Source organism: Protopterus annectens, chromosome 7.part0 (genome assembly GCF_019279795.1).
Source record: "Protopterus annectens isolate FY-2018-M chromosome 7.part0, PAN1.0, whole genome shotgun sequence".
Taxonomy (NCBI): domain Eukaryota; kingdom Metazoa; phylum Chordata; order Ceratodontiformes; family Protopteridae; genus Protopterus; species Protopterus annectens.
In genome coordinates, this window is record NC_056739.1 from 1,279,385,588 (window position 1) to 1,279,411,493 (window position 25,906).

The following is a 25,906-nucleotide window of genomic DNA, read 5'->3' on the forward strand; positions in this document are numbered from 1 at the left end:
CCTCAACCTCATTACCACAATCAACAGAACAAGCTGGAGGGACAGGTTCATGACCCAGAGACTGCCCATGCTATGGAATAGACTTCCCATACATGTCAAACAGAGCACCTCACTGGCCCTCTTCAAGAGAAATCTTGATGAGTGGATGGGAAATAGAAAATTCACTCCGGGAATCATACCAGTAGCATTACTAGACAGAGGCACTGGGAACTAAGGTCGGGTGGCACGATGCCAGGGTAATCCTATGGGCTAGGCTTGTAAAGGCTCCAGGGCCATTAGCCTAGTACATACCTATGAAGCTATGAGGCCCCAGACAGAATTTTAAAATGTAGCTCTCAGCTATTTTATTTATTTATTTGACATTTGTTTATTGGGGTGGTCTGACTGGGTCTACAGAACCCGTTTTCAGCAGAGGCCCGAGGGGAAAAGCTCCACATACATTACAATACAAATTACATTAGAAATACTATACAAAAGTAAGTTGAAAGAGCAAATTATGTTACAAGATGTTGCAATATATTACTACATGTCTAGACAATTCTATAGAGTTAAAACACTACAGGCAATAATAGTCACTCTCACCATACATGATGTAGATACTGTCCAAAAAAACATAGTACGTAAGTAGGGCAATGTGTGACATTGACTATTATAGTACAAGGAAAACAGAATGTTTCAGTTAGGAAAACAGTAGCCAGAAAGTTAGTGATGCAGATACATAGTGAGAGAGAGTTAAGAAGAATAGAAGCAATAAAGCCTGAGCAGTAGCTTAAGGATATGGTACAGAAACAGAGGAGGAATTAGAAGAGCCTTATTATCTTGCAGTCTGTGAGGGACTGAAATGTGACAGAAGAGGACGAGGAGGCTAGTGTGAAAGAAGAGGAAGACTTGAGTATTAGGCTGGCTTTATGCATTAGCAGAGCCATGTATTTTGAGATGATTTTTTAAAGAGGCTTTGAAATGGGTTAGGCCAGGCATAGACCTGGTAGCTAGAGGTAGTGAATTCCAAAGTACAGAGAAAGAGTATGAATGCAGAGTGACCTGGTTTTCTTGTGAGTTTTGAGATAGCTAAGAGATTTTTGTCTTCTGATCATAGGGATCGATTTGGGAGTGTATGGTGTGGCTAGATTTGCTAATGTAGGGCAAGTAGGCTTGAAAATAAGGTTGTGCAAGGTGGATAGCTGAATAAAGGCAAGCTGGTTGGGGAGTTCAAGCCAGTTTAATTCCAGGAGTGGCTTACAGTGGTGTGAGTGATATTTAGAGTTTTTGGCAAACTTTGCAACTTTGTTGTAGCAGTGTTCCATCTTGCTTAGGGTAGGAGTTTGTGAGTTAGTTAAGATAGGGGCACCATAATGAAGGGAGGGAAGTAAAAATGTTTTTGCAAGGGTAGTTTTGGTTGCTGCAGTAAAGAAATGTTTGTTTCTATACAACAGTCCCAGTTTTTGATGAGTTTTCTTTATATTTTGCTGAATATGGTGGTCAAATGAAAGTTTATTGTCAAGGATAACACCTTGAAGTTTGGTTTCCTGCACTATTTCTATGGCAGTGTTGTCAGATGCGAGGATGTTAAAATGATCAGTGACAGGGGAGTTGTTTTTGGGATGAAAGAGTACTAGTTTTGTCTTCTTTGAATTAAGAAAGAGTCGAGCATTTCCTAGCCAGGATTCGGCTGCAATAAAGGACTGTTGAGTTTTTAAATGTAGTACTGGTACTGACTGAGCAGTGTATATTATGGTGGAATCATCAACGTAATGAATGAGGGTTCCAGGGTGAAAGGCAGTGTGAAGGTTGTTTGTGAATATGTTGAAGAGTAGGGGTCCTAGAATGGAGCCTTGAGGGATTCCAGTAGGGTTGTGGAGAAAGGGTGTGAGTTCATTTGACCATTTCACTGCTTATTTACAATCCTTGAGATAGTTCTGAAACCATTATACTGTGGTAAGTGAGAAGCCTAAGTTAGATAGTGTGTTCAAAAGTAAGGAGTGAGACACCATGTCAAAGGCCATGGAGAGATCAAGGAATGCCGAGGCTGTATAGCATCCTGCATCTCTGGCACTGTTCTCAGTGTCTGTAAAGGATAATAGGCCTGTAGCTGCGCTGTGGATAGGTTAGAAGCCATATTGGGTTTTGGTTAAAAGACTGTTTTGCAATAGATATTGCATTACCTGATGATGGATACCTCTGTTGAGAATTTTGGATATGGATGACAAGATGGCTATAGGACGGAAAGTGGATGGATCAAAAGAGTTGTCTCCTTTGTTGATGGGGGTGATGTGAGATTGTTTCCATATGGTAGGTGCATCAGATTCAGATAAAGACCTATTTTTAAGGATACTGATTGGGTAGGCAACTGAGTTAGCAGCCAGTTTGAGGTAATATGGTGGAAAATTGTCAGCTGAGGTAGAGCAGGGTTTTAGTTTTTGTAGCAGTTTCTTAATGGTGTCAGTGGGTATGGGCTAAAATTAAAATGGGGTTTGCATGACATTTTGTTGAGTAGGGGGGTTAGTAATGACAGGGTTAGAAGTAGTTGATGGACTGGGGTCGGTGTCTGAATAGGTTGAAGGGTGGGGGGGTCCAGCATTAGGGGCATTGGTGAGTAGGTCTGTAATTGATGTTATGAAGTGCTTGTTAAAGTTTTCGGCTATTTGTGATGGAGGGGTATCAGGTGATAGGATGTTCTCCACTTCTTCCAGAGTTAAGTTGAGAAGATATGGCGTACCAAAATTTACTGGAGTTGATTTTATGCTGGAATTGAAGCTGGGAATAATATGACTTCTTATCTCTGTTGATTAGTTTTGTCACTTTGTCACGTAGTGTTTTGAAATTAACATGATTTTGTTCATTTTTATTCTGTTTCCAGGTTGACCAGGCTAGGTCCTTTGTTTCATCAGGTGTTTACATTCCTTAGAGAGCCATGGTGCTGAGTTCTTTTTGATTCTTTTCATACGAATGGGAGCTGGGGTATTAAGTATGTGAAGGAAGGTGTTATTAAAGTATAGTACTGCATCATTAAGGGGTAGTTGTTTAAGGGGTGTCCAGTCTATTTCATGTAGGAGATTGTTGAATTTATGCTGACAAAAATTAACTGAATTCCTAACTGATTTTGTAGTATGTACTCTTAGTTGGGAGTTTGTTCTAAGGGAGTAAACTGGTAGATGATCACTCAGAGAGCTACGCAGTGTACCAGAAGAGGGGTAATTAGCAGGGTGGGATACTAAAATCCAGTCTAAGGCAGACTGGCAGGCAAGATCTTTGCTGTATCTTGTTGGAGCGTTGATAAGTTGAGAAAAAACATACAGATTTATACTATTTGTGTGGGAGTCGGAAGCTATGGTTTGCCAAACTATATTTACATCTCCTAAGATTATTGTTTCAAGGTTTATTGTTTGGGATGTCCAGGATAAAATATTTTCCAACACTGGTATATTGTTACCTGGTGGGATATATATTACTTTTATGCAGATTCTTTTTGATATGTTGAGGTTCAAAAAGAGATTAGTACCTCAGCACTGGAAAAGATGGGTATATTACTGGTGTACGGCGTGATGTTGAGCATAGAGGGATATAGAAGTGCTACCCCCCCCTTTTTTTAGATCTATCTCTTCTGGTTATTGCAACGTTTGCAGGAATTATTTCTGATTCTTTTACATTGGGGTGTAGCCATGTTTCGGTAAGCTAGTATGTCAGGTTTATTTTGATCAATCCAGGCATGCAGTGAGGCTATTTTACTACATTAAGTATATAACAAGTTTCAGTGTAAGTATGTTTAAATCTTTGGGGATACTCTTGTGGTTAGGATTAGACTGTGGGCCAGGGTTAGAATGTATGTCTCCACATTTGAGTAGATAGGTAATGAGGAATGTGTACCATGGGAAGTGTTTTTTATTCCTAGGTGATGGTAGTGGTGTAAAGTGTGGCTTCATAGGAGATGAGGAGGCCAGTTTGTGGCTTGAATAATATGGCAGGGTACAGGCTGAGAAGAGATATGTGAGAAGCTGTGTTGTTTATTGGGGTGATGGTTGGAGGAGGTTGTTGATGTGTATTGGTGTGTGGGGGTATGCGGAGATATAGCTGTAGCGAGGTAGTTAAGGTAGATGAGCTGTACCTATGTATCTGAAAAACATGTTTCAACATCAAAAACACACAATCTGAAGAGATGGACCCTGGAGAAGTATAATCCCAAAGACTGTGTCTGCAAAGATGCTGAGATCCCTCTTACATTTACTCTTACAAACAATGTTATGCTGAACAGCTCAAGAATACATCTAAAGCCAGGATAACAGCACACATGAAATAACAATATCTGCAGAAAATAAGCTGTCCAGTTGGTACCGTCCATACCCCTAAAAAAAAATCACTGTTGCCACAGAGAGATGTATCAGGGCCCCTCACAATGCTATGTGCAGTCTGAAACATCTAGGGGTGATGTGTTTTGATGCAGCCCAAAGGACTACATGTAAATTCAGAATGCACTGTCATTCTTCATCTCTACACCCTAGGTTGAACATGCCTGGATGACATATGGGGCTGTGCTTTAACTATGCTTATTGGGATGGGTCTATCTCAATTTGTCGAAGGACCAAATAGTCAAAACCCATATGACTGACAATTACCATTCTGACCAAGATCACGGTACAGTACTGATCAGGGAATTTGTCCCTGTACCTACTGTAATTAGATCTTGGAGTTGCTATAAATAATTATCAGGGGGTGGGGGGGTGCATAGGGGCTCACCCCCTGCAGAAACATTGTCTGTGTTGTTGGTGGGTGTTGTGTGGCTTTATGTTAGCTTTTTGATTAACTGCTTTTTCGACCATACTGTGTCGGCCATATGGGTTTTGACAATGTGGATCTCAATAAACTGACATAGATCCTACTGGGATAATGCAACTCTACCTGGTTTGTACAGAAACAGACAAGTTAACAGCTTTTATTAAAGTTGTTTCATCTGTACCTAAAACAATTGCTTGTAACAGCACAATACTGAGTCTACAAAATAAGAAGGCTACATAATATTTCTAGTCATTGTACTCTGTTACTGTAAAGACATGTTGGATCTCTTTGTATGGCCTGACACCACAAAGACAAACACAAAAGTAAGAAAATACAGAACAAATTTCTCACTTACGGGTCATTTGATTTGGGTATCAGTGTGCCTAGTTCCTTGATGCGATCATTAATATTAAACCTCCTTCTTCGTTCAACTTACACCAAGAAAAAGCAGACAAAAAGAATAGCAAACATTTAAATAAATATGAGATTTAACACATTACCATGTTAAACTACATCCTTCAAGTAAAACACAAATTAACAACTAACATGGGTATTTAAATGATACATATTATAGAAACAGAAGTTTATTGCCATGTGCTGCCTCCATGGTACAGAGGATTGGGCCCTGACTACATCCAAAATGGCAAAGGAGGAACCAGCTAAAGAGAAATGGAAGTGAGTGGCCATGGTTGGACTACCCCTTTTAGGAGGATGTTAGTGGCATGTGCCAGCAGCAGGAGTGCCATCTAGAGGAAGATATGGAACTACAATTACTGGACAAGGGACACAAGGGTGGGGGTGTGGGCCTGTCAAAGAGTGCACACCACTCTAGCTCGGGGATCTAGGGTGCTCCAAAGCCAGTACTTTCAATGGCCCAACACAAAGGGCATTGCACCATGTACTTTCTAACCAATCTTTGCAGTATTAGGAGTCAGAGGATCTCCTAAAATATGTTGGATGGTGGCTCACAGCACCTGCTTCTCACTTCTTACATCCAGCATCCTCAGATGCTGGAGCTGAAAGAGAACAAATAGGTACAGATGAGTGGGAACTAGAAGGCTGGAAGGACTGAGGGAAACAAACCCAGCATTTCTTAAATAAACTTTATTATATTTAACATCAAAACTACTAAGGCTGATACATATAAAACAATGCCTCCGTCATTGTTATAAAACTCTGTAGCAGTCATAACATTATCACTACTCTGTTGCTGACACGCATAGTAGAAGAAAAATAATTCAAAAAACCTACTTAGGTTATGATTGTCTTTCTTTTGTCTTTCCTTGGCCAGGGCTCTAGCTTCAGATTCTGGAAAGTGACACAAAATGAATTAAGTGAATGCACACAATACCAGTGTAAAATGTGAAAATGAATTAAAAACTGCCATCATAAATGTCAATAAATCTATGATATATTGTCTATCACAAAAACAGTTTGTACTGTGATCCCAAAACAAGTTGACTGGCACCATTAATAAGGAAGTGAGATCAGTTCATGGATTAATTTTTATTTAAAAACTATTTTATCTACAACTAGACATGAACATAAATTACCTCCTTAGAAGATAACATGTCACAGTGCTACACCTGAACTGAATTCTTTCAACCTCCACCAGTGTACTGTATGAATCTAAAACTATCATGTGACTGGGGTACCCACATCATACTGGAAAACTAGCAGCCTTGTTGTTCAGAACAAATTAACAATAAGTCAAAAAAATCTACACAGAAACTGTTTCTGGATGCAGACAGGCACTGTCTGGTTATCTTATCCGCCCATCTTTATAAAATAGGTAAACCACTTATCCAGCATTACCAGTACCTCACTTCCCCCAGTAATCACAAGGTAAACCACTTATCCAGCATTACCAGTACCTCACTTCCCCCAGTAATCACAAGGTAAACCACTTATCCAGCATTGCCAGTACCTCACTTCCCCCAGTAATCACAAGGTAAACCACTTATCCAGCATTGCCAGTACCTCACTTCCCCCAGTAATCACAAGGTAAACCACTTATCCAGCATTGCCAGTACCTCACTTCCCCCAGTAATCACAAGGTAAACCACTTATCCAGCATTACCAGTACCTCACTTCCCCCAGTAATCACAAGGTAAACCACTTATCCAGCATTGCCAGTACCTCACTTCCCCCAGTAATCACAAGGTAAACCACTTATCCAGCATTACCAGTACCTCACTTCCCCCAGTAATCACAAGGTAAACCACTTATCCAGCATTACCAGTACCTCACTTCCCCCAGTAATCACAAGGTAAACCACTTATCCAGCATTGCCAGTACCTCACTTCCCCCAGTAATCACAAGGTAAACCACTTATCCAGCATTGCCAGTACCTCACTTCCCCCAGTAATCACAAGGTAAACCACTTATCCAGCATTACCAGTACCTCACTTCCCCCAGTAATCACAACATCTGCATTACTTCTACTCAGTGACTTTACTCAAAGTGTTAGCCTCATAACCTCCATGCATTTATTACTATCTCAAAAATGCTTTTCAATATTTCCATGAAAAAGTCTATCATCCATCTTCAAAAGGTACCCTCTTCTTTTTATGTATCACATTTTTCGAAAATTGCTTTCCCAGACCTATTGATCTAATTTTTATTGTGCTCCCCCTCCATTTTCTCATAAGTGTACGCAGTAAAGCCATTCATCTGCTCATCCATTTTCAGTATCGCCTTTACCTAATTCAGAGTTCTAGGGCTCTGGAGACAGTTTTAGCACGTAACATGTATAAAGGGAAACTAGTCCTGGATGAGGTACAAGCTCTTTACAGAACACTTAGGCACTGTACACAAGACTAGGGGCAAATAGTAATCATGGCAATTTGGATATGGAAGGAGAGAAAGGAGGTCCTGAATGGACATGTTCAGTATATGCAAACCCTACGCAAAATACACCTTAGCTGGGAGACAGCTTCTCTTTGTATGTCTTCTGAAGCAGACACTACACCGGTTTTGCTATCCTCACCTAAACTGCTTACATTCTGCTATGTTCTGCAGAGACATGGTCTCCAGAACTGTGTTCATTATTCCAGATGAGATCCTCATGTTTTCTGGAGAAGATTCTTCTTCCTACTCATGCCAGTATCCTAGTCGCCTTTGCTGAACCAGCGCCATATTGCTTGTTTATCTTTAGACCATCTTAGAATTTATTTCTATTTTTGTTTCCATAACTATTCATCACTCAGTTTTAAATTCTTATTCTCTTGCATTTTATTAAACTGACAATAAGCACTTCTTTTTTTAGCAAATGTTTTCAGAAATGCATTATAATTGAAGCAGTTGCATTGTTGTTACAACCTTGAAGTTATTTTTAAACTTTGGGTGACTTGCCAAATATAGCAAGCATATTGTTTATGCTGGCAATAATCAGAGGAGGTCTTTGTTAAGTGTCAGCATTAATGCCGAAAGGAAAAATCCTTATGCAATGAGTAGGCAAATTCACAAATACTGTCAAGTGTCCATAACAGATGGCTGTATTTTGTACTTGTGACCTTAGAACTGTCTAGTGTAGCATGTGATCTTTAAGTAACACAAAGGAGATAAGTCAGTATTATGGCTTCTTGTACAGTTTCTGTAATGTTGCTCCTGCTGCTGCTGAGACAAGAAAAGCATAATGAATAATACTAGACTCTTCCAGTACCAGTTCTGGATTCTCTTACAAAAATATTTGGCAGCTGAAACAAGTTTAATTAAGCTATCTAGCTTACAATATTCATGAGCCAACTATCTGTTACTGGAGTTAAGTATTAAACTTGTTTTCATTGTCACCATTTCTCACGTATCTCTTGTAAAGAGCTTTAAAAACTATTGCAGAATAACTGCAAATTAGTTTCCTGCCAGTATAGAATTAGGATTTTGTTCAAAATTTCAGTTTTAGGAAAGTAAGGCAAGCAGCTATAACATGAAATAATTAATTACTATGTTCAATCTAAATGACTGCAGCTGGCTAATCAATAATACATCATCCATTAATATATTTTATAAGTTCTTTAAACCCTTTTCAGTTTTCTGCAACAATTAAGTGACATTGCTAAATTAGGCAGAGGTATACAGAAAGCTGCATAGTGCAGTCACAGTTACTCCAGTCTAAAGTACAGGAGCACTTAAATGAGGATTTGTTAACCAACTATAAACATATGAGATAACTTCACATTTGAACATAAGGAATGACAGAAGAAAGAGAGGGTAGGGTTCAGAAAACCAACTTGCAGCCACACAGGTATTAGCTGTTAAGGTTTTAACAAGAAATGACTGATCATAGCACTCAGCATAAGCCGCCTCTACTCTATATGCTTAGCAACCTGGTGGCTAAACATAAGCCAGCTACACCTTCAGGCATTCTGAGCTACAAATCCAGTTTTCCTGCAGTTCAGCACTGTACACTGACATTTTTCGTGCATTAAAACAGTTTTGTGCAATACATGTAAGAACAATTTTGTTATCCCTGCATGTAAGAAGAACAATTGTGTGCTGTTGCAAACAGCTATCTTGATTAGCAACTGTAACTTTCATGTACCCACTCGCATTAGTTTATTTACCCTTAAACATACTACCTTAACTAGATGTATGTCATTAGTTTATTTACCCCTAAACATACCACCATAACTTGATGTATGTTAAGTTGCACTTGCGGCTTTAGTCCCTAATGTTGCACACCCTGCTAAGGCTACCACTCATCCTGTTCCTCACGGGACTTCTGTATACTGTGCCCCATTTTCCACAGCTTCAAATCGGGGGACTCAAATGACCTAATAAAAGCCTTTGTTAGTGCTATTGCATTTTTGTGAGACTGACAGAAATGTGACTTCAAAAGAAATCAGTTATAACTAAAGCAGTTGGCTCCTAATTAAGTGTAATACGATGCTATTGCAATCTTGTCCAGCTGCATGCCAGAATGCCAAATAACGTTTTGCTTTTTTCTTTGCTTTTGTCTTACGACAGTAACACAACTAAGCATCAAAGGGCATAAAGTCCAAAGGTATAACGCATTGCAGGAGAGGTGTTAACTGGGTAAGTGAATTGGTCCAAGGACCCTTTCCAGCCATGACCCAGGTCATCAAAGCAGAACAATAAGGCACAGTAAAGGCAACACAGAATATACATTACTGGAGATAGTATTGGCAGTCAAGTTGTTGCACTGGCAGCTAGGCGTTAGGCGATGCTGGTCTATGAAACAGAGTAACTTTTTTATCTTGGGTCAGTGCTGTCAGTCATTTGCACATTACTGCATATTACTGCTGACAGGATGAAATTTTGCTTTTCTCTCAAACAGCCTTTATAAACTGGGTTACAATTACAATATCACTTTACAAGTTATCAGGTGATAACATGATTTAAATGACAAAGGTTCTCTGGGTTTTCAGTCCAGCCTTTTTCACTTCGCTTTGCACTTTTAAACTAATTCAAACTAGTGGGTTCCTAAAGTAATGCCCAAAAATACTGTTTCTTACTGGAAAAATAAAACTGCATTTTCAGAAAAAGATTTTTGGGTATGCGGGGGATGAATAGCACCACTCAATCTTAGCATTTTGTTAATCTAAATTCTGTAGCTTTGCTGTAACAAAAAAAAAAAAGAGAGATACAGGCTGTATGAATTTCCTCATGTCATTTTCTTTTTTCAGACACACTGCAATAGCATTTACCCACACACTATATAAAAGGGGCATTTGATGAAAGTCCAAGGACCATAACTGGCATTCTTAAAACTGTACATGTGAATGTGGCGGAGGAATGCCTACTATATTTGAAACAATGGTATTTCACAGCATTATCCTACTCCAGGACAGAGTGATTTAAGAGTCTGGTTCAGCCCTCAAGCAAAAACGATTTAAGGGAGTAACAGTGAGTCTCAGGATTCACTGCTTTTTGTGGAAACTGCATATTGGATCCTGCACTTCTGAAAGGAAGTCATGAAAATGACCTGTGATCATAATTCTGTGATATCATAATTTTGACCTCACCTAAGAAATGTAGTTGGTTCAACCAGTGCCTCAGATCTTTAAAAAAAAAAAAAAAAAAAAGCACTTCATTGTCATAAGCCAATAACTGCATTGTAATCCATCCATCCACATCCCCTTTTTCCCATTTTTGCACTTGGGGTCAGGGGTCACATCAACAGTGACAATCAACTAGAGCTAAGGTTTACACCAGCGGGTGACTAGCCATGCCATGGTAGTTCTTCCACACCACCCACTCACAAACACACACACCTATGGCCAGTTTAGAATGTCCAGTCCACTTAATGCATGTCTTTGGAATGAGGAAGGAACCTGAAGCACCTGCAGGAAACCCACACAAACACACGGAGGACATGTAGACTCTGCAGAGAAGAAACCCCAGGCAGGAATCGAACTGGGGAACCGCTTGCTGTGAAGTGACAATGCTTTCCTCTGCACCACTGTGCCGCCCCATCATTATATTGTAAGTGATTTGCTTATTACAGTTAGATCTATACCATACAGCTCTTCATCTGAAAAGAAGAAAAAAAATAGACATTTCTTTTACTGGCACACCAACCATGTGGCTGGATGCACAACCCCCCTCCCATCCCACACCCACCCAATCAGGTCCCAGTTCTATGCCATGCCCCCAACCCTCCTTCAAAATATTCTATTTAAAAATGTAGCAAACAGTTGCTACAGGTTATACCCTGCCTGCATATAGCACTAAAAAAAAAAAAAAAACAGATTCTACAGTTTATACCCTGCCTGCATGGAGTGCTACAGTGCTCATATTTTAGTTAAAAAAATTACTTCTTTTTAAATTGTAGTACAATGTAGGAAACAGTTGCTACAGTTTATATCTTGCCTGCACAGAGTGCTACAACTGTTTTAGTTAAAAAATATATATTTTAAACTGTAGCAAACTGCTTGCTACAATGTAAAAAGCAGTTGCTACAGTTTAGACTATACAATGCATGCCAGAGCACTCAGGTTTGATGGCAAATTCAATACTGGCTTTTAAAAGTTGGCATTGAATTAAAGAGAGATCAGGATTGGCTGATTAAGCCCCCCAACACTCTTTGCCCTGGCCAGTTGTCTTCTCGTCCCCACCTTAGCCATGCTATTGCCTCACCTCCTGCTTCCCGCTTTGAACATCTGAAAAAGTGACAAACCTACAGCATGCAGCACTGCATTAAATTGGCTAATTAAGTACTAATGAAGACTCTATCTGGAGTCCTCTTTTTCAAAGTGAAATTATAATTAAGTCAGTTCAGCAGAGACTAATGCCAAAGTGGTCAGTGTAGTTTCTGAATCCCACCCAGGATATGCTTTAAATACATGCTAATTTATGCAGCAAGAAGCTTACATACATTTTAAGAATATTACCAAAGCCAAGATGTGTAATTTTAAACTAAAAAAGATATAGCAATGGAATTTACGGACATTAGCATAATACTGGTAAAAAGTTGATAATGCATACATAGTGTAAATAAACTGGCACAGCAAGTACATTATAACTCAGAGGGAGTGCTCTTATACCATATGTAATAACTGTATAGATCATAGTGATATAATAATAGTACAGAAGGTAGTATATGGCATATATTCACACATGATGCCAATAAGCAAACTGTCACTGCAGAAGTGAAGGTTTTAAAAGAACTCTGGCCTCAAGCCAGACACTTCAATAGATGGAATAGTAAATTCACCTGAACTGGCGAAGATGAAAATCAGTGCCAACAGCATTGGTGGTACCCTTGTAGGTATGGAGCATCTGGCCATTGTGGATGCCAAACAGCTCTAGGCAGCTGTACATGTACAATCACTGTAAAAAACATGCACTTCTGTTTGCAGAGAAAGGCAGAAGAAGACATCTGTTTTCTCAGCCCACAGCTTGGTACCTGCAACATTTATACGTGCTACAATTAACTGTATTCCCTACTGATCAAAAGGTAAGAAAAGGGTCTGAGCCCAGTACTGAAATTTGAAAGGTGAGTGTAAAGCACTGAACATGGTGATGCTCAGGGTTAATGGTTAAAAGGATCGACAAAGAAGGGTATAAAGCAAAAAATGACTTTTGTTGACTTCTGATACTGAAGCCAACATGTTGTTATTTACATGATGCTATAATGTCGGTGTGACTTCAAAAGTATTTGCATTGTGGAGATGTCTTAAGGTTCATGTGCAACAAAAATTAAATGACATGCTTTACTGCGTAACTTAGCAGACTGCCTAATGGCTACGCTACATACTGATCTTCAATTTCTTCGTTTGTTAACAGAGCGGCTGAGGAGCTCTCTCACCACAGGAATAAAATTCTTTTTCAGCTAAAGAATGTTTCACAGACTACTCATAAACAACTAACAAGTAATTCTCTTAGGTTTGTTAGGTACTTGCTAAATCTTTCCAGGCAGTCAGGTACTGGTTGACCACATTAACTTACTAAAGGCAGCAAATCATGAGAAGTACAAACTAATTTGAATATCAAAATGTACAGTTGTGCCAGTACCCTCGTTATGTGGGACACATGTAAATGGTTTGTAAAAACAGGGACGTCCCACCTAATGAGGCAGATTCATGTAGCATGCTTTTGGCATCTTGCAAGTTACTATGTAGATTTTCAACTGACAAGCAGGACATCATGTTCGTAGGGCAGACGGTAGAATGACTGGAGACTATTGGAAAGTGAAACAAAAATTTACATTACATCATATTGTCTACGATTCTGTAACAACAGTAGAAAGGAATGATTTTAAAATGTGTGACTGCCATTATATAAATAAAACAAAATAGTATGCAATGTATAGTTTTCAACTATTTTCATTTATTCTTACTTGAAAATGACGAAATAAAAATGCAGAGTTGTTTCTTCTGTTACCTGTCAGCTCCCTCTTGATGTTGTGTATACTAGCTGGGCAAGAGTTGCTAACATTAAGGCCTGGTGGTGGCATGCTTTGACTATATATGTCAATCAAGTTACCAGAGACAGGAAGCTGGAAAAAAAACCCAGAATATTTTGCTTTAGTTTCAAGAGAACACGTACCATTTATACAGAAAACACAGTAACATGTCTAGGATTTCACAAATTTTTGTACTCAGGCCTTCTCTTAAACAATTCCTAAAATGGCCTGTAACAAAATGTAATAAAGGAACTCAGTCCACAATATTTTGGAATCCCTTCTGTACAGTTAATGCATGAAATGCAGAATTTTCATATAATCCCTGGTCTGATTATTTTTATTATTCTCAGCATGACTTTAGCAGTAGATATATTCCAAGTCTTTTTAAAGTCTGTTTGGTATTTTTACAGCTGTTCTTTGCCAAGACAACTTAGGTGTTAAGTATTATTTTAATGTTAAAGGCATAACATAATGAACATCTTTCGACAGGCACTAACTTTACTGAAAGTATATGAAGTGCTTATCTAAAGACTGAATACTAATAACATAATTCATCTAATCTATCTAACAAGGAGTAATTTTGTTTACACTCTAGAGCATTTCCAACACCAGGAATTACTGCCTGCCTTCATTCAATGTGTACTTGACTATAACCTCAGGAAGCCCATTGCCTGTACTGCATGTATCTGCTTTAGAATGTCCCATTTGGTTATGGTCACACATTCACAGTTACAACAGGAAATGCGTGGCACAAGAAAACAGACTGCAACTAGGGGAATGAATCTCCAAAGGAACTACCTCTTTTCACAACTCGTCAGTTCAATTTATAATGCAATTTATGTGCTGCTTTCTTGCCTGCCAGAATTTTTCCATCACTGGCTTATGATATTCATGTCCATCAATAAGACACTATGACAGCCAAAACTGAACACCAGTCCCACCTACTTAACCTTTCCATCTATGAGCAAGAACAACATGGCGGCATGTAAATGTTGTCCGAGGTACATATGTGACAACATAATCAGAGTTAGCTGTAAGAAACTGAGCACCCAATGGCAAGGCCAATGCTGACCTTCATATAGCTTTAATTTGTGTCAGTCATTTGAATCCATCCTAATGGCTGCAGCTGCTGGGAACAATCACGAAGCATGTGACACATGTAGATATCTACAGCAAAGGGCAGACATCACTGACAAAGCTAAGAGCATGACACACGACAAGCAGCAAACATTCAGGACACACAAGGAGCTACAATGACAAATGAGTCACTCAACAAAATAATCAGACTTTCACGGCTCTACAAAGTATAGTCTGTCACTGTTAACACATCATGTTGAGCACAGTTTGCATACAGAATTGAAACACTTGATTAAGTGCAACAGAAATGGAATAAGGTGGCTTACTGAAACCAAGATGCCAAATCTAAGACTAAATGTAAATTCTTATAATTGAAATATAGCCTTCACTGAAGTGCTATGACCTTGGATTTTGGTACATACAAATATCTATCTATCTATCTATATATATATATATATATATATATATATATATATATATATATGTTTCAAAGGATCGAAATTTCAGAACATCGAACCTCTGATCATCGAAGACCAAAGAATCAAAGTTCTGAAACATCGAACCTTGCAAAAAAATCTAAAACTTGAAATTTATTTCATGTTTTTGCAGGGGGGGCAAGCACCCCTGTGTTGTGCTCCCCGCTACTTAAATATACTAACTCCAAGATCACACTACAGGGAAGCGAACAGTAAAGTTCCCGCTCTGAATGTATGGCGATCTCCATTCACAAGGTTTGATATTTCAAAGCCTCAATCATCTGGTCTTCACAGACCAGTGATTCGATGTTCTAAAATCACAATCCTTTGAAGGGGACTCATATATATTGATAGGTATTGTTCAGAGGGTGGGTGTAGGTGTAACCCAAATTGCAACTGTTTCAGTTGATACACACTGGCGTCCTGATTTTGGTTTAATAATTTTTTGGCTGACATTACACTGGGATTTCCTAGCAGATTTATACAAAAACAGCTGCAAGGCCATCCCTTTTTCCTTGCTCTTAAAGAAATATAAAATATGATGCTGTCAATGTTTTTTAATACAAGTACAACTGTTTGACAGTTTTGTGATGGAATGGTGCAACTGTCTGAAAGAGTTCACAAAACTATATTGACATGTTTCTGTTCCTTTTTCTCCAGCATGCATTAATCTGGTTTCATGCAGTAGCAGGGGTACATGGCATGGCTCCAGTTCTACAACACTGGAATACAATTTCAGTGAAAGTGTCAGACACCTTTAGCTCGCTCAACCCTATAACCACATTTTTTACATTTCCAGTTCACCCGAAGCTTCCTATGGCATCCAGACCTTTTTTTGGTTCTGGCTTCTTTAACTAAGTAACTTACCATCTCATAATAGGCAGTATTAGAAAGTGCAAGGAGTTATTAACAAAATGATACTAAGATGGATAAAACAGGATGGCCTGCAGTAAAGTAATTAATCGATTAATTTGCCACTTATTATTCATGTTTTCATATTTATTTTAACATTTTTATAACCAAAAACCCTACATGTTATTAAGGGTTAAAGTGTGAAAAACCATGGTGGGAGATGGGGAAATTCATTGTCAGTGTCCATTTTTATTACATTACACCTGAAATATCACTAGTTGTTTGTTAGAAATTATGAAAGTAAACAATATTACATATGTACTTAATACTTCCAAAAACTGCGGTGGTGGTGCTGTGGTAGCGTTGTCGCCTTACAGTTAAGACGTTGTCCTGTTCGATTCTCAGCTACAGCGTCTTCTGTGTGGAGACATGCATGAATGGGTGCACCTTCATTGAAGGTTGTGCGTCAGGGCCGGCAACTCAGCATGTAAAAATCTACTGCCAATCATTAGCGGACCGGAGTTCCGCTGTGGCGACCCCTAACCGGGAAAAGCCGAAAGACACAACAACAACAACAACAACTTAATACTTCCAAAAAAGTGACTTACAAACTGTTGCATGAAATCAAGTGAAACCTCAGATGTTCTTGACTAAAACAGTCTTTGATATTTGCACATCATTAGATATATTCAGTGTTATTTATATTGCTAATTATAGAATTAAGAGTATGTTTTCATATTTCTATAAATAGCTCAATAAACACACACTCACAGAGGACTTTCTTGTTGTCACATGATACTTTGGTTAACAAAAATGTCCTACCGTTAAATGTTTGGGTAGTACAGTTTCCAAGAAATGGCAATTTGTTTGTGAAATTTTAACAAATATAATTTGGGGGTTGTGAGCATTATAATATATTATATATTTATGGAAAGACTCTGAATGCACTGACTATTATCACTGGAAAGAATACGTATTACTGATAACATTGCTATTTGTACAGTTTTAATAGGCTTTTATTGTTGCCAACATATTTGCATTTGTTTATTTTATGCTTTTTAAGAAAAATGTAATGGAATGCAACATAGATGTAGACTGCTAGAGTTGCGATAGTCCACACCACACAGGTGAGAGGACTGCTTATACAAACCTTTCTGAAAGATGTGTCCTGCATGATTACTTAAAATTCAGTAAAACTATAAACACAAAACAGTTCTGTAGGCAGTAATTATACTTGGAAACCAAAGCACACTGCAGAAATGGCACACTGTTAATATGTGTGTATGCAATCCCGTGGAAAACTCTGATAGTTAATTCATTAAAATAATCACCGTGTTGGTCATGTGGAGTCCTTGATCCATTATTCCCAGGATATCTTCGTTATAACTTGACTCCAAGCTAATTATATCATCGATAACATCATCCATCTGTAACGAAAAACTGATTCAGTTCTTAACAGGCAACTTAATAAATAATATGTTATTTACAGGCTGCCTACTAAACACAAGGCGCAGTAAGATATAAAAATGCTTCTTTACAAAAATGCAGACAATGGCATAAGTACAGTATTTTTTAAAAAAATGACACATATTAAAGCTTCAGCTACAAATGATAACTTATCAGATGCATTCATGTTCTGGAGTGACATTATGAAATACACAGCTGTTATACAATGAGAATATATCTGTATAATCTGTTATATTCCATGAGCATTTCTGTCTTTTTTCCACCATGTATAATTGCATTTAAATGTATCTTTCTCAAACACACACACACACACACACACACACACACACACACACACACACACACACACACACACACACACACACACACACACACACACCACACACATGCACGCTTACATGTAGAGATGTAGCCGGAAATGTATGTTTTGTACTCAAACGTCATGCTTTTGCCAATACCAACCAGCTTTTATTTAAAACTGTACTTAACCTTTAATATGTTGCCTTTATGCGCATTGGAAAGGAACACATTGGGCCCAATTCCAAAAGACTTGTTCTCAATGTAAGTGTCCACTTACACTGAGAGCATTTTTTTTTTGGAATCTGGCCCCTGGTGTAAGCCTGTTTACAGACAGGCCTTACAACAAAGTAAGTCACTGACACTGAGAGCAAGCCTTACAGAATCAAGACAGACTTACACTGAAAGCAACTCTTTTGAAATCTGGCTCATTATTTTGCCAGTTATAACCATAAAAAGACTGTTTTAGAGAATTACAACCAGGTAAACATATTTTGTGTACTTCTGTATTGTAGACTCTAGATTAGACAATTCTAAATATTCTATTCACTTTGAGCATCAACATTTCCAAAAGATGTTTAGAAAAGATACTTATTTGAGTAGACTGCGTTTGCCTAACAACACCCACATACATACACACTAACATGCATTTATTTGTCAACTTTTTTCCCCAAACACAAATCAGTTTTAAGGCTTCCTTTCACATCTTACTATTTTTACTTTGCATTTCTCTTTTGTTGTGTCTTTTGGCTTATGGGGTTCTTCGGTTAGGGGTCGCCACAGCGGAACTCCGGTCTGCTAATGTTTGGTAGTGGATTTTTACGTGCCGAGTTACCAGCCCTGACACACAACCTTCAACGAAGGCACGCCCATTCATGCATGCCTCCACACAGAAGACACTCTAGCTGAGAATCGAACAGAACAACGTCTTGTTGTGAGGCGACAACGCTACCGCAGCACCACTACCGTGGAAGACTTTGCATTTCTCTTTTAAAGTTGACATTTCCATGAACATTACCATAAAATCAAATTATATATACTGTGTGCTGGTGGGCTGCATTATGTTATTAGTGCCATCTTGAGGAATATACAGGTGCTGTATAATATTTCTAACATAACCCCATCTACATTTTAGAACACAGGACACATCTAGCAAGACAAAAATTAGTTGTGTAAGAACTTACCATAATGATAGATGTCCTTCTCTTCTCTGTTCCAGTATTCCTGACATAAGGGAGTTGCCTGACAAGGTGATGACCCAATGTAGGCCAGTATATCAAAGTCTTCTACTACCTAGGGTGCAAGGGTAGATCACTAGAAGACGTCGGTCATAAAAGCTACGTAAGTGCAGCATGCCACCCTCAGAACTGAAGCCCCAGTTAGAGAGAGAGTCTAAGGGAAAGAGGATTGATGTATCCAAGAAAGGTAAGAAGTGGGGGGGGAAGGAGGGAGGGATGGAATACTGCAACACAAAAGAGAAGGAAATCTATCGTTATGGTAGTTCTTACACAACTGATCTATGTCCTTCTATTTATCTGTTGCAGTATTCCTGACATAAGGGAGAGTACAAAAGGTCATGCATGAGTCAGCCAAGGCATAGAATGGCAGTGGAAGTTTCCATGAAGTCATGGAGAATGGCCCTGGCAAATCCTGCACTTGATTTGGAAATGGAATCCAGCTTATATTGTTTGGTGAAGGTGTGAACAGATGTCCATATAGCTGTTCTAAGATATAATTGGTGTCCAATCCCTTGAGAACGCTACCCAATGAAGACACTGTCATTGTGGGGTGGGCTTTGACTGAGCCTGGAAGGACTTTACCACGGTAAGAATAGCAGAAGGCAATGGATTTGGATATCCAGTTGGAGATGGTCTGTTTGAACACAGGCAGTCCCAGAGTCCTGGGGTGAGAGGACACAAAAACAGTTAGTCTAATTTCCTAATGGGTTTGGTCTTGTGTAAGTAAAACATGAGTTGTTTGTGTACATCAAGGGTGTGAAGGATCCTCTCACTACTGTTCTGGGGGGAGGGAAAAAGGTGGGAAGATGAATAGCCTAATTTAAGGACAATTCATTGACTACCTTTGGCATGAAGGAAGGATTGGTTCGAAGGGAAACCCTGTCTCTATGGAAAGACAGGAAAGGAGGATATGCCATGAGGGCTTGTAATTCCAAAACCTGCGTGGTGGAGGTAATGGCTACCAGAAGTACAGTTTTCCAAATACAGTGTTTGAGAGGGCTAGAAGAAGCTGGTTCAAAAGGGGCTTAAGTCAATTTCTCCAGCACAAAGTTGAGGTCCCAGGGTGGAGCAACAGGTCTCCTGGGAGGTCTAATATGAAGAATGCCTTTCAAAAATTGTTTTGGTTCAAATCTGGAGGTTGAGTGTGCAGAAAGTGGCAGACAGGCAGAGTTAGTTGACAGATGTGCTTTTGTGGAAGAGTAAGCTAATCCTGCATTAAGCAATTCACACAGATATGACAGAATCATGGGGGGGGGGGGTCCACTGGTTTTTGTTAAGACACCAAAGTGGGAATCTCTTCCATTTGAACAGGTAAGATTTTCTGGTATTAGGTTTCCTAGCCTCCTGCAGGACTTGAAGCACGCCCTCTGAATAAAGGTGTCTGAAAGGGATTAGGGCTCTATCACCCACAGGGTCAGTTGGAGGAGCTCTGCGTGTGGGTGGATGAGTCAGCCCTTTTTCTGTGTTAGAAGGTCCACTCTGTGGAGTAACTTGTGGTGATTGGCCTTGGCTAGATGAAGGAGCAGTGGGAAACCAATGCTCTCTTGACCAATAGGGAGTTACCAGCAGGATTTTTGGTTTGTCCTGCTGAATTTTCAGCAGGACGTCCGGAATAAGTGGAAGGGGGGAAATGCATATTGATAGGCCATCCACTCTCCATGCCTGAAAATGGGGTTCTCTGGCACAGAATTTTGGAAGTTGCTTGTTTAGTTGGAAGGCAAACAAGTCTGTCTGTGGAATATCCCACTTGTGGACAATGTCCAGGGACACATCCCTGTGAAGCATCCATTCGTGAGCCTGTATTCTGGATCTGCTTAGAGTGTCTGCCACAGCATTCTGACTGGAAAGGATGTATGGCTAGTCTGCACAGGAGATAGGATCTTGTCCCCCCTGTTTATTGATATATCACAAGACTGTCATATTGTCTGCTTGTATATGCAACCTTCTTGGTCTGAACAAGGATTGGAAGGTTTGAAGAGCAAGGATTAGTGCCTTCATTTCCTTGATGTTTATGTGGTCCCTCCTCTGAAGGAGTGTCCACTGTCCTTGTACTGTGTGGTGGTCCAGGGCTGCTCTGAAGGGAGGTACCTTGTGCCAGACCATGAAGTAGCCCTCTTGATGATGCTTAACACCCAACAGTCTTGGATGATGAGTTCCCAGGATAGAAGGGATTAGGGTTAGGCATTGAGAGAGGGGATGGGTGCCCTGATTTCTTGAGGAGTCACGAGGAGGTGCCCATAAAAACAGGAAAAGGCTGATTAGCTAGCTGAGAAGAGGAGGAAGATGTTGGAGGAAACTGTTGAGTTTTTCTAGGCCTCTTTTGAGGTTTTGATAGTGGGGTTCTGGATTGTCGGTGTATAAACACTTGTTTTCTAGGGTAATTGAGTGAAATTTAGGCATAGGAGATACCAGAATGTGCTTAATATCTTTATATTGAGACAGAAGTTCCAGATTATACCTGGTCATGTGGGTCTGGTAGTTCAGAGTACTATAGGCCAGGGTGGCTGAGGTATAGATTTTCTTCCCCAGTCTCTCTGTCTGCTATCCTTATCTGAAGGGAGAAGTGAGGAGGAAGGAAGCGACTTGGAGACGCGACAGAATGTACGAACACCAATATGCCATTAAGAAATGTAAACTTGAGAATGCACTAGCAAAACACATCTCTTGTTACAAGGACCATGCTTTTAAATTTATCATTATTGATCAAACTAAAACTGATATCAGGGGTGGTCCGAGACCACTTAAACTTCAGGAACTTGAATTAGCCTGGCAGGTGAGATTGAATGCATACAGCTTCCCGGGGCTGAATGACTCTTGCTCGATTAGTAGCGTTTTAAAATTAAACAGTCTTAAAAGGTGACAATGTAAACATGCTGTTGTTTTAACAACACACTTTTACCAGGTGCATTCACATTAATCTCTACTGTTTAAATGTCTAGGTGTCTCAATTTATATATATGAAAATACATATATATTCATATTTATATTTAGTGTTAGTTTGCTCAGTTTATTAACATAGGTAGCTATGTTTTTTACTAGTTTTTCACTTTTTTACTATTTTTAGGTCATAACTAGTTACTGTTCCTTTAATACGATTGATGCAATTGGTGACTGTCAACTGAATTTGTTCCATATATAAGGAACTTTTTATTGGTCTTAATTGTTTCTGAGGAAGTCAGCTGTTGGGCTGACGAAAAGCACTTAAAACTTGTTATTAAACTTTCTTCGTTTTTGGACTGCATACTTGCTCCCGTTCCTGTTTTTCATTTTTACTAGTTGTTTTTGCCAGTTTGTTTTAAGTATCGACTTGGAGACCTTATCAGAGGCTACTACAATCACCGAAGGGTCTGCAACTGGGGCCTTGAAAAGAAACTTGCAGTCCTTGGGTACTTTGTAGTACCTCTCTGGCTTTTTTAGAGCTGGAGGCTGAGAGCCCGAATGAGTAAAGGTAGATGCAAAAGCATCTAAAAAGGCTGGTATAACGGGAGGAATTCCTTAAAGGCTACGGGACTGTACTTGGAGGAGATCATAATAAAGTTTTTGGACCTCTGACATCTGAGTACTGTCCCATTTGAAGTGGTCACGCATCTAGAGATAGTCTCCCCAAAATAAATTTCCTCCATGGGAGATTCTGTTCCATTAGACTTTTTTCAGGGGAGGCATAATCTAAAGGTGTGGGGATTTGGGAAGAGTAATCCAATGGATCATTTTCCTCGTCAGAAGAAGAATCTTCCTCAAAAGTTGCCTTGAGGCCTAGGTCTTTTCTGTGGCGAGGTAGGCCAGGCAGGAAGAGAAGTAGGGAGACCAGAAGAAGGCCTAAGTGCATAAAAGCCTTAAACAGGCCTTGTGTGAAATGTTGCCATTCTTTCTGATGGTCAGGAGGGGGGACACATGCTTGTTTTTTTTTTTTTTTGCTTCTTCTTTGCTGGAGAATCCATGTGGTGCAAAGAAGGAGGGCTGGATGTAAGCCTACATTCTACCAAGTCCGAGTTGATGTCCTACCTAACAACTGTTTGGGTAACCCCCCCCCCCCCCAGGAACTTCAGACAAAATAAGCCTGGGCTCCCCCTGGACATGGGAAGATGTCTGAGTAGCCTCTCTGCATGTGCATATGTCTGGTTCCAAGGCAGCCTGCGAAACAGGCTCGGCCTGTAGTTCCGGATCCATGGTGGCATGTGTCTCTGAGCTCTCATGTGCTTCATGAGAGATGTCTGTATCAAGAGGAGAAGCTTTGGCTTCGGGCCTATGCTTTTTGGCCTTACACTTAGCAGGCTCAGTCGTCAGGTCCAAGGAGGATTCCATAGTGCTCTTGGCTGAAAGCTTAAGATGCTGATTTTCTAGGTAGATCGTGAGGGAGGATAACTAACTTCAGAGGGTTTTAGGTACAAAAGACTGATAAATGGAGCAGTTTTTGTTTTCATGCTAGGGTCCAAGGCAAAAGAGGCACTGGGAATGACTATCCTTATGTGGAATCTGTCTTTCACAGTCACATTTCCCTTTTTTGGATGACAGTAACCTCAATAAAAGACAAGGTAGCAGAATAAGACAAAAAAAAAAAGAGTTCCCCGAAGGGGCACTTTTTTAGTTTAGGAAGCAAATTCGACAGCAAAGCGATGTCCAGTACTGGCGATCGAACTGGTAGCAAAGAAGTTCTGAGGGTGGTACATGTGTACATCACTTTTATGGCTGATGTCTGCTAGTGGCCTACGTCAGACATATGACACACCCTAGTAAGAAGAAAACTTTGATGGAGTGGCCGACGTTGGGTCGTTACCTTGACAGGTAACTACCTTATGTTAGGAATACTGCAACAGATGAATAGAAGGACATCCACCATTTCCAACTCTTCACTTTAGTCAGAATTCCTTAGCAAGTAACAGACCTTGGTACTTATTAAAAAGTGTGGCTACTGGCTACAGTTTATAATCATCTTAGTCTTTCCATCATTGCATCTATTCTTCATACACAGTACATAGGATATCTCTGTATTGTTCATTTGCTACAACTGCTTGACTCTGAATGACCAGTTTTCAACTAAATCAAAAGGTGCTTCAGCAAGGTATTAGTTTAAGGGTGTGCACACTTGTGCAACCAGCTTATTGTACATTTTTTTATTTTTTATATTTTTTCCCCTAACAGATTTGTTTGTCTTTCAATTGCATTGTACAGGTTACAGGTCACATTAAATGTGGGAAAAGTTTTGAAATGATTTATTGTGATCTCATTTTTTTATATCACAAAAAGCTGGCATTTTAACAGGGGTGTGTACACTTTTTTATATATACACTCTCACGTACACACATGTACACACACAAGCATACATGCATATCTACATCATACATATTACATACATACATAAATCTGGATACATCCATTCATATAACTACAAAGTTAAAGTTATTTATCTGTGACATGTAAGGAAATATTCCTAAAATTATTAATAAATAATATTCAGTGCTCTTTCTAGCTTTGAAAAATGAAATGGATCCATTATGTGGGCAGCCTGTACTTTTATTCTGCAGTTTGTTTAATTGTTTGTCAACAAAGCCTAATTATCAACCCAAAAGGTTTATTTAAATGCCATGCTAATTCAGGTTATGACTATTTCACTTTTAATATAACCAAAACAAAATAGTTACTGCTCAGATATTAGCAGTCATTTATCAATGTCAATTTTTTCACATTTGGTGACACTAAAAGCAGTTACATTTTTTAATATATTTTAAATACATTTCACACCACAATATTTTGGATGAACAATATGCACAAGTCTAAAAAGTGGAAAGATTTCACTATTAGTCTCCAGTGTGAATCTTGTAATTTGGTGTATGTACACAGTAGCAGGGTGGCAGTCCTTTGACAGTCTATAAACTTATTTTTGCCACCTTATGTAAAATTAAACATTGCATGCACAATGTGCCACAAACTGATACCTATGATAAATCAAGACTGGAAAATATTCAAGATATAAGGTTATACTGGTTCCCTTATGAAATGCTGTGTAAAAGAATAGTGAAACATAGCACAGTAGACACAAAATTGTATGAAGTATGTAATATAATATCCTCACACGGCTGTGGGCAGAATACTTAAACAGCAATATTTAGACTCATATGGGATTCTCCAAACAGGTTCCCTTCCCATGTGAAACCCCATGCAGCAACAAAGCAAAATACAACACACTGTGGAATAACTACAGTATACTTGCAATATCATACACTTTGCCTCACAGCAAGAAGTTCTCCCGTTCGATTCTCGGCTGGAGTGCGGGGAGTGCCTTCTGTGTAGAGCCTGTATGTCCTCCCCATGGTTGGGTGGGCGTTCGAAAGACATGTGTAAATGGGTGTGCCTTCACTGAAGGCTGAACGTCAAGCTGGTACCTCGACATTTGTGAAAATCTACTGCCAATCATTAGCAGACCGGAGTTTCGCTGTGTGTGACCCCTAACCGGGAAAAGCCGAAAGACAACAACAACTTGTAATATCATACACTGATAAGGCTGAATGTCTGAAAAGCAACATTTAAACTCATACATACTACTAATAAATATCATAATGACATCACCAGTGAAACTAAACTGTTTGCAGCAGTCTGCATAGTAACAATGCCTGTATTGGGGGGGGGGGGGGCATTTCCTGTCTTAACCATATGTCTTGCTCCCATTACCCCTTGCCATGACCCACACCTTGTTTCACAGTTTGTTGGGGGGAGGGGCACCTGTATACTGATGTCTTGTTCTGCTGTCAGTGTACAGCAATGGTCCAGTGAGTGCATCAGTCTGTAGGCAGTGCAGTCTCCGGCTTTGTAACAGTAGCTGACTATGACATGGTTTGCTGTGAGTTACAGCTACTGTATCCCCTTCT

The 25,906-nt window shown here is 39.4% G+C and overlaps 1 protein-coding gene across 4 annotated transcripts in view; it reads right to left on the minus strand.

The window, feature by feature from the left end:
- Positions 1 to 25,906, minus strand: part of MITF (melanocyte inducing transcription factor) — a 1,359,897-nt gene that overhangs the window by 146,157 nt on the left and 1,187,834 nt on the right. For 3 of the 4 annotated variants that reach the window (XM_044077898.1, XM_044077895.1, XM_044077897.1), the window contains 5 exons: positions 17,373 to 17,468; positions 13,615 to 13,729; positions 13,298 to 13,411; positions 6,022 to 6,078; positions 5,126 to 5,201 (listed from right to left, as the gene is read on the minus strand). In XM_044077898.1, coding sequence (XP_043933833.1) covers positions 5,126 to 5,201; positions 6,022 to 6,078; positions 13,298 to 13,411; positions 13,615 to 13,729; positions 17,373 to 17,468 — 458 coding nt within the window. The remainder of the gene's footprint in view (positions 1 to 5,125; positions 5,202 to 6,021; positions 6,079 to 13,297; positions 13,412 to 13,614; positions 13,730 to 17,372; positions 17,469 to 25,906) is intronic. The other variant, XM_044077896.1, reaches the window with a different exon arrangement.